The sequence below is a fragment of the Sceloporus occidentalis genome, unplaced genomic scaffold (genome assembly GCF_023333645.1).
Source record: "Sceloporus occidentalis isolate IW3139 unplaced genomic scaffold, rSceOcc1.0.p SCAF_259, whole genome shotgun sequence".
Classification (NCBI taxonomy): Eukaryota; Metazoa; Chordata; class Lepidosauria; order Squamata; family Phrynosomatidae; genus Sceloporus; species Sceloporus occidentalis.
This window is the reverse complement of record NW_028317239.1, coordinates 139,782-153,214: the sequence shown is the minus strand read 5'-3', so window position 1 is coordinate 153,214 and position 13,433 is coordinate 139,782. Positions and strand designations below refer to the sequence as shown.

General features: G+C 42.2%; 1 protein-coding gene across 1 annotated transcript; it reads left to right on the top strand.

Moving 5' to 3' along the window:
- Positions 1 to 4,382: 4,382 nt before the first annotated feature.
- LOC149275884 (secreted frizzled-related protein 1-like) lies at positions 4,383 to 13,118 on the top strand. Its single transcript, XM_089504193.1, has 3 exons — positions 4,383 to 4,914; positions 10,384 to 10,461; positions 12,796 to 13,118. The coding sequence occupies exons 1-3, from the start codon at positions 4,383 to 4,385 to the stop codon at positions 13,116 to 13,118; spliced, it is 933 nt and encodes a 310-aa protein (XP_089360319.1).
- The last annotated feature ends 315 nt before the right edge of the window (positions 13,119 to 13,433 follow it).

The window sequence follows — 13,433 nt, the reverse complement described above, 5'->3', positions numbered from 1 at the left end:
AAGCAGTCAATAAAGGCTGTGCTGATTTGGTACAGCCTCCATGGCGTAAATGGGCCAGTTACAGGGTAGGCCTTCTATCATCCCGTTTGGCTGTAAGGACACTACTGCCCCCCTAGACCTGCAGCCGGCCCAGAATACGTCACTGCAGCTGGATGTCCCTGTTTTCAAGCACTAGCCTCCTGATTGAGATGCCTGTCCCTGGTTACTACTTATCCCATGAAGTATCCCTGAACCAGAAGGCAAATTATATTTGGCATTTTGCTTTAAATGCCATAAGCCATGTGCATTAGTCATTGTCACTTTAAACCCTCAGGCAATCTACTTAATTGAGTACAATCCTTAAAGAGAAATATTATTCTTGGAGCATTAAATACAGTGCTGTATACAGTAATATCCTGATAATGTGCTGTTAGATCATCTTACATTGGATACAAACCCAGCACTGTCTGAGCCTGTCCTGATAATCTGCACTCACATCCCCTTACATTACATACAATCCCAGCGCTGTCTGAGCCTGTCCTGATAATCTGCAGTCACATCCCCTTACATTACATACAAACCCAGCACTGTCTGAGCCTGTCCTGATAATCTGCACTCACATCTCCTTACATTACATACAAACCCAGCACTGTCTGAGCCTGTCCTGATAATCTACAGTCACATCCCCTTACATTACATACAAACCCAGCACTGTCTGAGCCTGTCCTGATAATCTGCAGTCACATCCCCTTACATTACATACAAACCCAGCACTGTCTGAGCCTGTCCTGATAATCTGCAGTCACATCCCCTTACATTACATACAAACCCAGCGCTGTCTGAGCCTGTCCTGATAATCTGCACTCACATCACTTTACATTACACATAAACCCAGCGCTGTGAGCCTGTCCTTTATGTTTATCTTCATTCGTAGACATTGTTGAAAACGATTACCAGATTTCCCGAAACAAATGTTTTCTGAAATCTTTTCTGAATAGAGCGAAAGACATCCAGACAGCAACAGAAAGTAAACTCATTCTGTCTGCTGTGTTAGAGGAAGATTTATGGGCTGCGATACTTTCTGCATTAGAAGGGAAGTGGTTCTGGCACAATGGACGTGCTTGTGTACAGATGACTCCTGAGCACCAAGAACTAAGTCGTCCAAATTCCAATAACGTCAAAGGTTTCTGCAAACGTGACACGATATATACCTAGAATCAGCCTAAAATAAACCGGTTCTAATAGCTTTTAAATAACGAAGCGATCATCCTTTCTAATCCTTTGTATAAAAAAGTTGACTTATTCAATTAAAAAATGTCTGCAGAAGACAAACTTCCATAGCCTAGAATTATAACAAAATAAATTAGACAGACGCCCCAAATTCAGACTTGTCGGGGTCAGTAAAAACGAGTTCGATTCAGCGGGATCTCTGTTTTACCCTCTGGCAATCTCGGTTTACCCGTCAGACCTCGTCTTGCTTGTGTAACACTTGGGAAGGAGGGGGTTAACCATCTCTGGCCCCAGAGATAAGTACTGAATTAACATGTGGTTCCAATAAGTGTGATGTTTACATGAAACTGATCTGTTTATTGTGTGGAGCTTAACTTATGTTCCCTGCAAAAATAACATTGTTCCATTGCGGGGCGTAAGACTGGTGATACAGCTAACTCTTAATACATACTTTTAATGATTTTAATGATTATAATGTATATATGTATATATGTATATATATATATATATATATATATATATATATATATATATATATATATATATATATAATACACCTATTTTATATGAATCCATAGAAGAACCAAGACTCCATGTGAAAGCAATCACTGGGTAATTAGGGGACGCTGGATGTATTGATTGCAATGAGTGTGATCATTGCCCTCCTGGCAACTAATATTGGTCTTGTGTGGCACCATCAAGCTCCACCAAACCCCCTGTAGGGAGAAGGTGCTGCATGGATCATGCAATAATGTAAGATATAATCAGAACAATTATACAAATGCTCGGGTTGGGACACTGTAATGTATGATACAAACGTAGAATTTGCTGGCATCTGGTCTGCCTGTTTTTCTTGATACCAAGACTCCAGACGTTAATCAGTCCTTGGCATCGTGGATGGTTTCATTAATGGTGTAAAGGACCCGCTAGCACCAGTGTTTTAAAAGCTTGTGAATAACTGGTGAATATACCTTAATTGCGTAACTGCACACCAGGGCAAATGATCTTCACACACCATTATTCTATGTGCAAAGGGTGGTAATGATAAGGAGTTGTCATGTCCCATGTAGTGAGGAGCATCCTAGACTAGGTAGCATTAGCACACCTAGGAAGTATCTAGGTAACTTTCCACCCTCTCCTGGCAACGGAGCAGCTTTGTCCACACCCAATTCCCCCAGTAGCATGCAAGGGGGGCAGTCCATCCCTAGTACCACTCATTAGGGGGATGCCACCAGGCTGGCATTCGGTATGCACCCAGGGCTGGACTGGCCTACCAGCAAACTGGTAGATTTCCCGGCGGACCAGTGGCCAGCCAGGCTGCACTGCGGCAGCAAAGATGTCAATGCGGCCCAACGGCTGGCTAACATGGGCAGCAGCTTACGTCAATGTGTGGCTCAATATATAGTGATAGGAGTTATGCTGTACCACCATCAATGTCTGACTCAGTATATAATGATAGCAGTTATGCTGTACAATATCTGTTTAGTAAATTTTATTTATTTAAATTTATTAAAACTAATTTTTTCAGATTTCTATGTTTTTCCAGTTGACATACAGTTTACAAATTTGTGAAGAAGATATTCTAGCCAACAATATTTTTATTGTGGGTGTCTTTACATTTAAAATTGGGGAGGGTGCCACATACATCATCCGCCCCGCGTGCCCAATACTCTAGGTACGCCCAGCTCATTTAAGGCTTTTTAGTGCTAGCCCCACCCAACACATACTTAGCCCGACCCCAACACGTGGTTAGCCCTGCGTCCACAGCATGGCTAACCCCACATCATGAAGCCATTCCATTAGAAGAGGGAAACCTGTGGGTAGCCTACCTTGCACAGTTCCCAGGTCTAAAGCTATAAACTCAACTCATCTACTGTGATCTCCAAAATAAATATTAATGCTAAAATATTGTGGGAAACTATATTCAAAAATATAATTCAGAGGAATACCCGTAACATGCAGAATGACATATTCAACCTAAAATACATATCAGAAAAACCAAACCTAGTTCAAAGCCCTTCCCCCAACAAGGAAACATATAGAAACTATATGACTATAATGCCTTCTTCTTTAACATGTTCACCCTAATAAACAACTAACAGAGGTTAGCATAAGCGAAATAAGGAGTCTTTAGTTGATGTTAATGCTTTTCATGGGGCCAACATAAAAGATTTTTGGACCTCACTGTCTTGAAATGTATCCAATGCTTACGTAATGTTACAGATTTTTCCTATGCTGGTCGAATAAAATGTAACAACTTCAACTATAGACTCTAAATCCATTTATGGTCCGGCGTATTAGGACAGGGACATCACATTCTGAACTAGCCTCACAGCCTTCTTGAAGTGCTTTAATTTTCAAACTTGCTTAAATTGTCTCACTTCTGCTGGGAGGCCATTCCATGTATCTACCACTCTGTATCAGTGAAGTACAAATAATTTCTTAGGGTCTAGGGATTTATTATGCCTGCATACTAAAATTGCTGGACATGGTGAGGCCATAAAGAAAAAAAATGTAAAATAAATTATATTTAGTATAGCAGCAGTTAGTATCTGTTAGATAACCATTATACAAGAATCAGTCTCCATGTCTCTATTATACATTTAATATGCTGTTTTAATTCATTATTATTATTATCATTATTCCCCTGGGCATTCAGACACACATAAGTTAGCTATAACTCCAGCAACGTAAGAAAAAGGGCGATTAGGGTGTGAATGGAAGCACATTAACATAAGGAACATGAATAGGGACCTAAGGGGGAGGCTGACATAGAGTGGGGTGAGAGAGGAGTGTTAAAGTGATGTGAGAGAAGAGCCCATAATGACAGTAAAGTGAGAAGTAAAGTTCGAGGAGGGAGAGAGGAATTGTAACACCAGCCAGGAGGGAAGAGACAGAGAGGAGGAGTGAGATAGATCCAAGGAGGATAGAGGAGGAGTGAGAAGAAGAGGAGGGTCTCCAAAGAGCTCATTGGGTCTCCGAGCGTCTCTCCTGGCTGAGTCTCTGCTCCCTGCTCCGGGCTGATACACATATCCCAGCATACAGCCCCACAGCTATACACCGCTTTATAGCTCGCGTTATTGTCTGAGCATTTAGTGGGATTTTAAAGAAGAAAAAACTTTCAAAATATAGATTATTTAAAAGCAAGGTGGTTGTGTAAGGTTTGAGACGCAATGTTGCCTGGTGGGAACATTTGGCTTCTTGTGGTGCTTTGGGTCACTCCTTGCCACCTCTCTCGGGTGTCCCAGCCAAGTGATTATGACTACGTAAGTTTTCAACCAGAGCTGGGACGTCAGTATCAGAGTGGAAGGTTCTACTCTCGACCGGCGCAATGTGTGGACATTCCTCAGGACCTTCCGCTATGCCATGGAGTGGGATACAACAAGATGGTGCTGCCAAACCTTCTGGACCACGAGACCATGGTGGAGGTGAAATACCAAGCCAGTAGCTGGGTGCCATTACTCAGCAAGAACTGCCACCCAGGCACCCAAGTCTTCTTGTGCTCTCTGTTTGCCCCGGTGTGCCTTGACCGGCCCATATACCCATGCCGCTGGCTGTGCGAGGCGGTCAGAGACGGTTGCGAACCTGTCATGCAGTACTTTGGTTTCCCTTGGCCAGAAATGCTTCGCTGTGACCAGTTCCCACGAGATGACGTCTGTATCGCAGTAACATCGCCCAATGCCACCCAGGCCCCGCGCCCTCGGAGTAAGTATAAATTTCATGCTTAAACATCACGTATCACTAACTGTATGTCACTGTCATTTTCTGTCTATTTTTACTTCACTGAGAATGTGGTAGATAAGTGGAACATTCTCCCAGCACAGGTGATAGAGGCTAATACAGCAAGGGAATTTAAACATGCATGGAATGGGCTATCAAACGGAGCGTTGTGGCTTCAACTCTCTCACTTCACTTTCCATTATAAAGGGCCAACACTGCCAGGTTTCCCCAGCAAGAAGGGCTAAACTAACCCTGTATAATGCGTAATCCAATGTGTACGGAGACTGAAGAAATTTTACTGATTTAACTATACATTTTACAGGGCAGCCAAGCTCTTCATGCAGCAGAATGAGCCCTGAGGGGGGTTCTTCATAATGAATAGTACAGTCAAGGAGTAGAAACCATAACTATCCTTTTAGTGAATAGACCCCTATTAGTTTATGGCTAACAATGCTCCCCCCTCTCTTAGAATCCCCATAGTTTGTACTTTTACCTAAATGCTGGTCAACAAACACTATAATCATGTGAATACACCCGCTGACCCCCTTTTCATCAGGGCTCCCTTTGTGACTATTGACAAATTTTGTGACCCTTGTCTTTCCTGCTCTGCGACTCTCATTCTCCTCTCTGATTACTTCGCCTTCCCCAGCCACTCGAGAAAAGAGAGAGAATGAAGAGGAGGTAAAGCCAAGCGAGGATAGATGTTTTAATGGAAAGCTTCTAGCTCCCTATATATACATACAGCCACCATATCACAGTCCACACCGTCTTCACTCATTCTATAGAAGGCTATACCAGTAACATGTAGAAATTATATATAAATGACATATATTTTCCTAAAATCACACTTGGCGAGAACCATAGGATCCATACTATCCGGTGTATATATATATATATATATATATATATATATGTGTGTATATATGTTATGGGCACATAGTCTCATTGGGGCCAAGAGTTCACCCACTTTCCCCGCACCACCTGGGTATTAAAACTACAAGTACTTTAAAGCTATGAATACTTAAAATTCCTTTTGTGACCCAGTTAGACTGATACTGTTAAATAATTAACCGTTTAAAAACCCAGCGGTACACAAAGCAATGTGTTGTCATCGTCCCCCTTGACACCCAAAGGGTTAATGGTGAGGTCTGGCCCTGTGACTGGGGTAAAGTGCAGGTCCTGTCACGGCCAAGGGCCGTAATTCATTCTGTGACATGAATCTAATGAAAGCTTCACAATGCACCAAACATTCACAGAAATACCAGTAAAAGCCTCCAGGTTCTTATAGAAATCCGGAGCTGTTATATTGGGTCGCTTCCTGGGTGCGGGACTTTTTACAGCTCCCCGCATTATTTACAGTCGACATAAAAGATTTAATAAAAGACGGTAATTTCATGATATCGGAATATATGAACAGCTGAAATCCCTGGCTGAATACAGGTGACTTCATTCAGAACATCTTTGCCTCCTGACATATAATGTTCATTAAAGGGTTAATACCTAAAGTCCCCAGATTTGATTATAGGGGGATCAGTAGCCATGAAGACGTTTCTACTAAGCATGGATTAAGGAATAACTCTTATGGTGATTCTAGCGCATGAAAAAAGCCTCCGATGCTCCAGTGGCTGGCTAAGATTGATGGGAGTTGTTCTCGAAATCTGAAGCGCCAAGGCATGACATACTACTCTGGCACTCAAAGGGTTATGCCGATCTGATTTTTTTTGGTTAATATTTTTAATTCTCCACAAACCCAGTTGCTTTGGAATTACTATTATTGTGTGAAACCACCTAAACAGGGAGGTTGTTTTTTGTATCCACTACTTTACACATCCGATCTATTTTTTTATTTTTTGGGGGCTTAAACACATCCTATGTATTTAATCTCTTCCGAATGTGCAGTTTTGCTATTAGTACTTTTTTTTTTTTAACGCTTGGTGGAATTCTTTATCCCCTGGAGACCGTTATTCACCCCTGCTGTGCTCACGTTACTCATTCCATTCACTATAAATCAAGAATGAAAGGGGGGGGTATATTTCACAGTAAGAAATGTTTCAGATCAAGAGGTCATTCTCTGAAGCATGTCATATAAAGACCAAACGGACAATGGACTCAGGGCACAGTAGTGGAGAGGCAGGGATAGAACTTTTCCTAAAGTCTATGCGGGATATAAAGTTTCCTAGTACAGTTGGGTCAATTCCGAGAGATATTTAAATGTTTTCATTCCATACTATAAATATTATTATACTATATATATTATTATATATAGTATGAAATAACACCATCTATCGCAGATCAGCTAAACATTGGAATCCTAAACCACTGAGCAATTCCACGCAGTGTGACATCATATATAACGCTCTACACGGGGATGGAGTGTCACAATCTGCCCACGCTGCGCATGAACTTAAGTCAGCTCACATACGGGGCTAGACTGGTGATGACGAGGCGGCTCCGGCACTTTAAGGACAGCGGCCGTCTGGTGACATTAGTGCAGCTGACGGCTGGCTATGTGCCGCCACACACTATGCTTTTATGCTCATGTAGCGCGGGGCTGAGCCGGTAGCCACACACATTGCAGCACCCAAGTGCCTGTCATCCAGTAGCCCACCAGGCATATGAACCGACACAAGCAGGTCATTGGTCAATTATGAAAAGTGATCTTAACCCGCATTATGTGGCCCTTGCGGCACCCCCCTGATGAGTGCCTTCCCCCTCTTTAGGTACCCTACTGCTTAACTGCATAATATCCCCCGATTGTGCCCTTCCTGTGCTTATTTACCCCTCGGCCCAGGTCCCACCAAGTTGTTAGGCATGCCTTAGCCGATGCTCCGATATTGTGATCCATATCCCAGCCCCCCAGCAAGCACACTATTTAAACACCTTATCTTCATAAGCCTAGCAGGATAAACATTTACATTCTAATGGGAAGGGATTGTTAGTGGAGAGGTGAGAAGAGGGTTTTACCACTTACCACAGAGGTCATATCCTCAAAGCTCAGCTAACTACTTAGGGGCAGTTTTTTTAACCTCTGGAGTACTTCGCAATCTTCTCTGCTATTATAAATTAACTTTTTTTTAAATTATAAGTCTTCTTGTCCCAATACTCGTAAGATCTTGAATTGGCTCAAACCTCACCGAAGCGATGAAAGCTCAGGTTTTCAACAGGAAAAAAAAAAGACATTGGACAATTTTACTTTTACCCTTAATTAGACAGATCAGAATATCCCAACATGTGGTTCTCGGGATTCTTCTGGTCTGATCTTCAAAACTCCAATAGTTATTACTTAATTCATTGGAAACGGTTATAACAGCAAGTAGGTACTTAGTAGAGAAAAGCTGTCCATCGGGGGTTGGTGGGTTGGAGAATTTGGGTGCTTAGGAAAGGTTCCAAATTCCGAAATGATGCCATCTCCTTGATTAGAAAGGAGACGGTGACTGGTTTGGCTGCATGGTAGAAGACACTACTAAGGACTGCTGGTACCATATAGCAGTTTGTATAATGTAGCGATGATATAGTGAACTTTATTATCTGTATACTGAAAATAGCAGAGGAAGTGAAAAGCCGCCAGTGAATGCTCTATAAATCAGAGTTTGGGAACCACTTCATGAATTGACAGAACATGAACGAGCACCTATAGAAAAAAACATGGTGAAAAATATGAGGGGTTTTTTTATCTACAACTCACTGTTTAGTAAATAACCCCCCACGGCCCCTCCAATGCAGTGTGATGGTTCTCCTACTTTGAATAGTTTTATTCCAAAAAGAAATATTCTTGGGCCAGCCCTATAGTTCCTAGTGTTCTAGGTAAACTTTGTTTCCAGCTCCCATTCCTGTAGGTACTTGATTGATAGCACAGGTAAAAACCCCATGGTGGTTCTCCGTGCCAGCTGGGTGCCCAATGCAGCTGCACTACCTATATGATAGGGCTGGCCCTGTGTAGATCTTGGTTATTTTTATATTCCTCGGTGTGGAGTTTTGTCCAAAGATTCTAAGTTTCTTTTGAGGAAATAGAAAGTTTTGTGTGCATTGAATCGAACTACCCCCTGTTGCCTACCCGTCGGACTGAAGTTTCCTTGTGGCATCTACCTTACTTTATGTGATGTACCCGCAGCATCAGTGACATCACAGCAATTTAGTGCATTGCATTTTTGGGAGCACCAATAGAGCACCCTTTGCACATTTAGCAGAGTTACCAATAGTATGGTTGACTCTGGAGTAAGAGCTCAGATCTCTTTCTTGCCACCTGGTGGTTCATGGATGGCCGGTAAACTTTAACAGATTTCATGCAGTGTTACACTTGGCCACCGGAGAAAGCTTATGCTCCAAGATGGCTTTGGGGACCCTCAGTGGTATGTAACATCAAACTCATCATCTCCATCTACAGCACTGATCTGTGTCTCAGGCAGATTCTCAGGGTCTTCTCCAGCTGACTCTTTCATACTCTACTCTGATTTAACGATATCCGAGTATCCCGATGGGTGCTTTTCCCGCTGGTACATGAGCTTTGAAATCCCTCCTCGGATGCTGGTCACGGTTCAAAATACATTTATTTCTTAGCAAGTAACCATCTTTCTATGAAACATAGTTAGATTGCCACCATTTATGGGTCCCTGCAATGGAATCTTTTGGATAGAATATTAAGCGCTCGGTATTCGGAAACAGGGCCGGTTTATTTAGTACGTTCGAATAATACTGATGACAAAAGAACAAACAATTAAAAAATAAAAATAAACAACTTAAAAGTAAGCCAGGTGATCCGAAACCAGAAGGCTCATGATGGGTGGGCTACAAAGTTCGAATGCGTTGACACATTCTGGGTCACTATGTGCAGCACAGCTGTCTTCTTACGCGTTAGGGATTAAGTGGAGCAGGAAGCCCCTCGGAGCCCCATTAGCATATCACAGTGTGACGGAGGGGATCTCACAGGCTCCATGCCAGGGTGATACTTTGTAACAAATTAGCAAGGGGGCTAACAAATGCATGACATCACTGACTGTGACACCGTACCCCTATTTGTAAATAGAACTCTCCAAGGTGCCCCCCATATGTTAAAACTCCTTATTATCAAAGGGAACTATGGGGTGGAGGCACTTAGCAAAAGGAGGGAGCAAACATTTAGTCAACTAGGTATAAACTATAGATTAAAATGTTACAGTTTTGGGCAACAATCTGATTGCACAAGATACATAGAATCTGACGGTAGATAAAAAGCGTTCGGCCCGTCTCGTCTGCCCATTTTTCCTGATGTAAAGACTCGGCCCTTTATCAGCCCTTGTCTCATCTTAGACTCAGGATAGGCTATTCCTATTAATTAGATAAAGAGATCAAAGAGAGCCCGGTCACTGGCCAGTCAAATGTAATGTATTCTAGAAAAGCAGAACTTCTCCTTCCGTTAGGTATTCTATTTTAAATTGTCCGTATTACGGTATCTGATGTGTTCGCTTCTTCTTGCAGAGACCGAGGTGTGTCCTCAATGTGACAGCGAGATCAAGGCTGACACCCTGTACGAGCACATGTGCGCCAGCGAATTTGGTAAGAGATTCTAGGTTTTTGGGAGGTATCTGCATTTACGTGGCATCTCCTTTTACAGAGGCCAAAGGCAACTTTTAGCACTTTAAGACAGCCAGCAGCCACATTTTATTCCAGATCAACAGATGAGGAATGGATCTAAATCCTCTCCATTTGAGGGTCTACTTGCTGACCAGCTATGGTTTGTAAAGAAGCATATTTAATAAACTAAAATGATCCTAAAACGTTTATGTTGTCTGAACTGTTACTGTTACAAATTATTGGACTGCCATTGGGCAGCTGCATGTTACTCACCTGAAACCCAGAGAAACATCTTAGCCTTATTTGCATGGGTCAGGGTGGTTCCTAACCCGTATGATGAGACATAACAAGATCCAAAGAGGTGTATATAGATGGAACCCTGTGCTATGTATAAGGGAGCAGGCACATGCAAGCAAGGAAACCCTTTTTATTTTAGTATGCCGACAATGAAAAAAACGACGGCAGGAGGCGTCACATAGAATTTGATCGTAGATAAGGACCATTTGGCCTATCTAGTCTGACCCTTTTTCCTGATGTAGAGACTTCAAACCTTAATCAGTCCTTGGTCCTGTCTTAGATTCAGGATATCTATATGCGTATAACATACGTATTTACATTCCCTCCTTGTTTTAGCCTCTACCACCTACTGGAAGGCTGTTCCACTCAGTAATGTAAAAATGTATTATTCACCATTTATTATTCTTCTATAGGGTACATATTTGCCACTGAAAAGACCTGCTAGTTCTAATCTTTCACAGAATCAGTACAGAGAGAGAGAAGAGAATTCTAACCCAAAGAGCTTACTCTTTGTACATTTATTTACATAGAGAGGGAGCTCTTCCTTCCGGAGGGCTGTTCTATTTATCTACCACCCTCTCAGTAAAAACACGTATAGATACATGCACACACCTATACAATTGTTTCCCTACCATAAGCCATGTTCTCTCTTGCTTTTGCTTTCCATAACTTCTCATTCACTCGCCTCGTCAATCCCCCTCCCTAAGCATTAGAAAAGGATTAAAACAGCAGGAATCTGGCCTCACTCGGATCAAAATCTGACCACGGGAGCTGGCAATTCAGCATCAGGGATAAAAAGGGCAACCGGAGGGCATATTTAACCACTTACTTACTGATTAAAAAAATGCTGAGCGCCTCGGCACATTAAAATAAATGATTCATATAATCTGGAATAATTCTATTTCGGTAAATGTGCTGCATAAAATACAGACCAAGCACCCTTTGAGTCTGCCCTGATAATCTGAAGTTCAGAGGGCATCCTAAATTAGTTTAAAAGAAACGCTGAATTTCAGATCTTCGCTTGTTTACTAAGTAACTATGAAGCTATCATTAGGATCAAAGGAAAGATAGGGCAATCGGTGCTTTGGTATTAGTTTCATGTTTGTCCTCGGTGGTGGGCCTCCTTAAGCCATTTATGATAATGTATAAAGGTGCGAAGAAGGGGCGCTATCATTGGGGGGGGGGATCATTAGCCTGACAAGAGTAATTTAGGGTTCATGATTAAATTACAAAATATGGAGCCTTAAATATTTACAACAAAGCTATTTGAAACACAGTTTGTAAATAACAGACATATACAGAAATGTATGTTCTTAATATAATATGATGATTTGATAAATTAAAATGTAGTAGCACTGATTCAACACGCCACTGGAATCTATTCATAATTAACCCTTGCTATATCTCTCTGAAATGCGCAGCCCTTTTTTTGGGGGGGTGGATTTGTGGAGTAAATTGAGTTTTAGATGCCGTGTTCTAACAAATTAAATTGTTGGAAACCACTCAGAGACATGAAGCAATCGCCATAGCAACCAATGGAATGTTTCTGCCGATTGCCCACTGGAGAAAACCAGAGCCGTCAAGAGCATTCTGCTGCTGATTGGACTGTTCCTTTGGTTGCTATAGTGATGCTTTCAAACTTTGCACCTTTTACACATAGTTCCCATAGTTATGTTAAGGTCATTACACAAACATTCACAGATTGTGTATGTTACTGCTCTGCCTTGTGTATCTCTTAAACCTATGGGGGAAACCAATTTTTACTTGACTGACTGGGTGGTTGATAAGTGGACATCCTCCCAGCAGAAGTGGTAGAGCGTAACACACGGTAAGGGAGTTTAAACATGCGCAGGTTCTAAGACGAGACCAAGAACTGATTAATATTTGAGTCTATAGAGCAGGAAAACAGTTAGACTAGATGGGCCGAATGGTTCTTATCCGTCATCTATGTTTCTATGTGTGTAACATGGCACATCTAGGTTTACCAATCATTCTCTGATCTCCTCTTTTTTCATGCAGCTCTTAAAGTCACAATACGAGACGTAAAGAAGGACGGTGGAGACCGCAAGCTGGTGCTCCGTAAGAAGAAGGCATTAAAGAAAGGGCCAATCCAGAAGAAGGACTGGGGGGATCTCGTTTTGTACTTGAAGAACGGGGCAAATTGTCCTTGTCACCAGCTGGATCAGTTGAGTGGACAATTCCTACTCCTTGGACGAAAGTTGAAGAACCAACACATCCTCACTGCCGTACATAAGTGGGACAAGAGCAACCGAGAGTTCAACCGCTTCATGCGCAAAGTCAAAAAAAGCAAGTGCCCCAAACCTCACTCTGTCTTTATGTGAGATTCATTCCCTTTCAAAGACAGTGTGTTGTGTCCCAGTGCTGCCCCATCTCAATCCCTGGAGCTGGGACTCTTGAACAGAGCAAGGCACCGAGAAGATGGCGAAGGGGACACGAGCTTTACCCTTTGAAATATTGCAGATTTTGGGAGCAACTGCAGCTGAGAGTAAAGGGACTGAGCAGCACAAAGCTACAGAAACGGCACACAGGGATGCTGTGCTTATTAACTCACTCATCCATAAAGTGTAGACTTTTGTTTAACTACAGCCTCTAAAAACCTCTCATTCCTTCCAATATTCACTCACTTAGCAAAATAG

Coding starts and splice junctions, on each gene's coding strand:
- LOC149275884 (XM_089504193.1), top strand. CDS start 4,383: ATGTTGCCTGGTGGGAACATTTGGCTTCTTGTGGTGCTTTGGGTCACT. Junction 4,915..10,383: donor CCAGGCCCCGCGCCCTCGGA/GTAAGTATAAAT, acceptor TTCTTCTTGCAG/AGACCGAGGTGTGTCCTCAA. Junction 10,462..12,795: donor CATGTGCGCCAGCGAATTTG/GTAAGAGATTCT, acceptor TTTTTCATGCAG/CTCTTAAAGTCACAATACGA.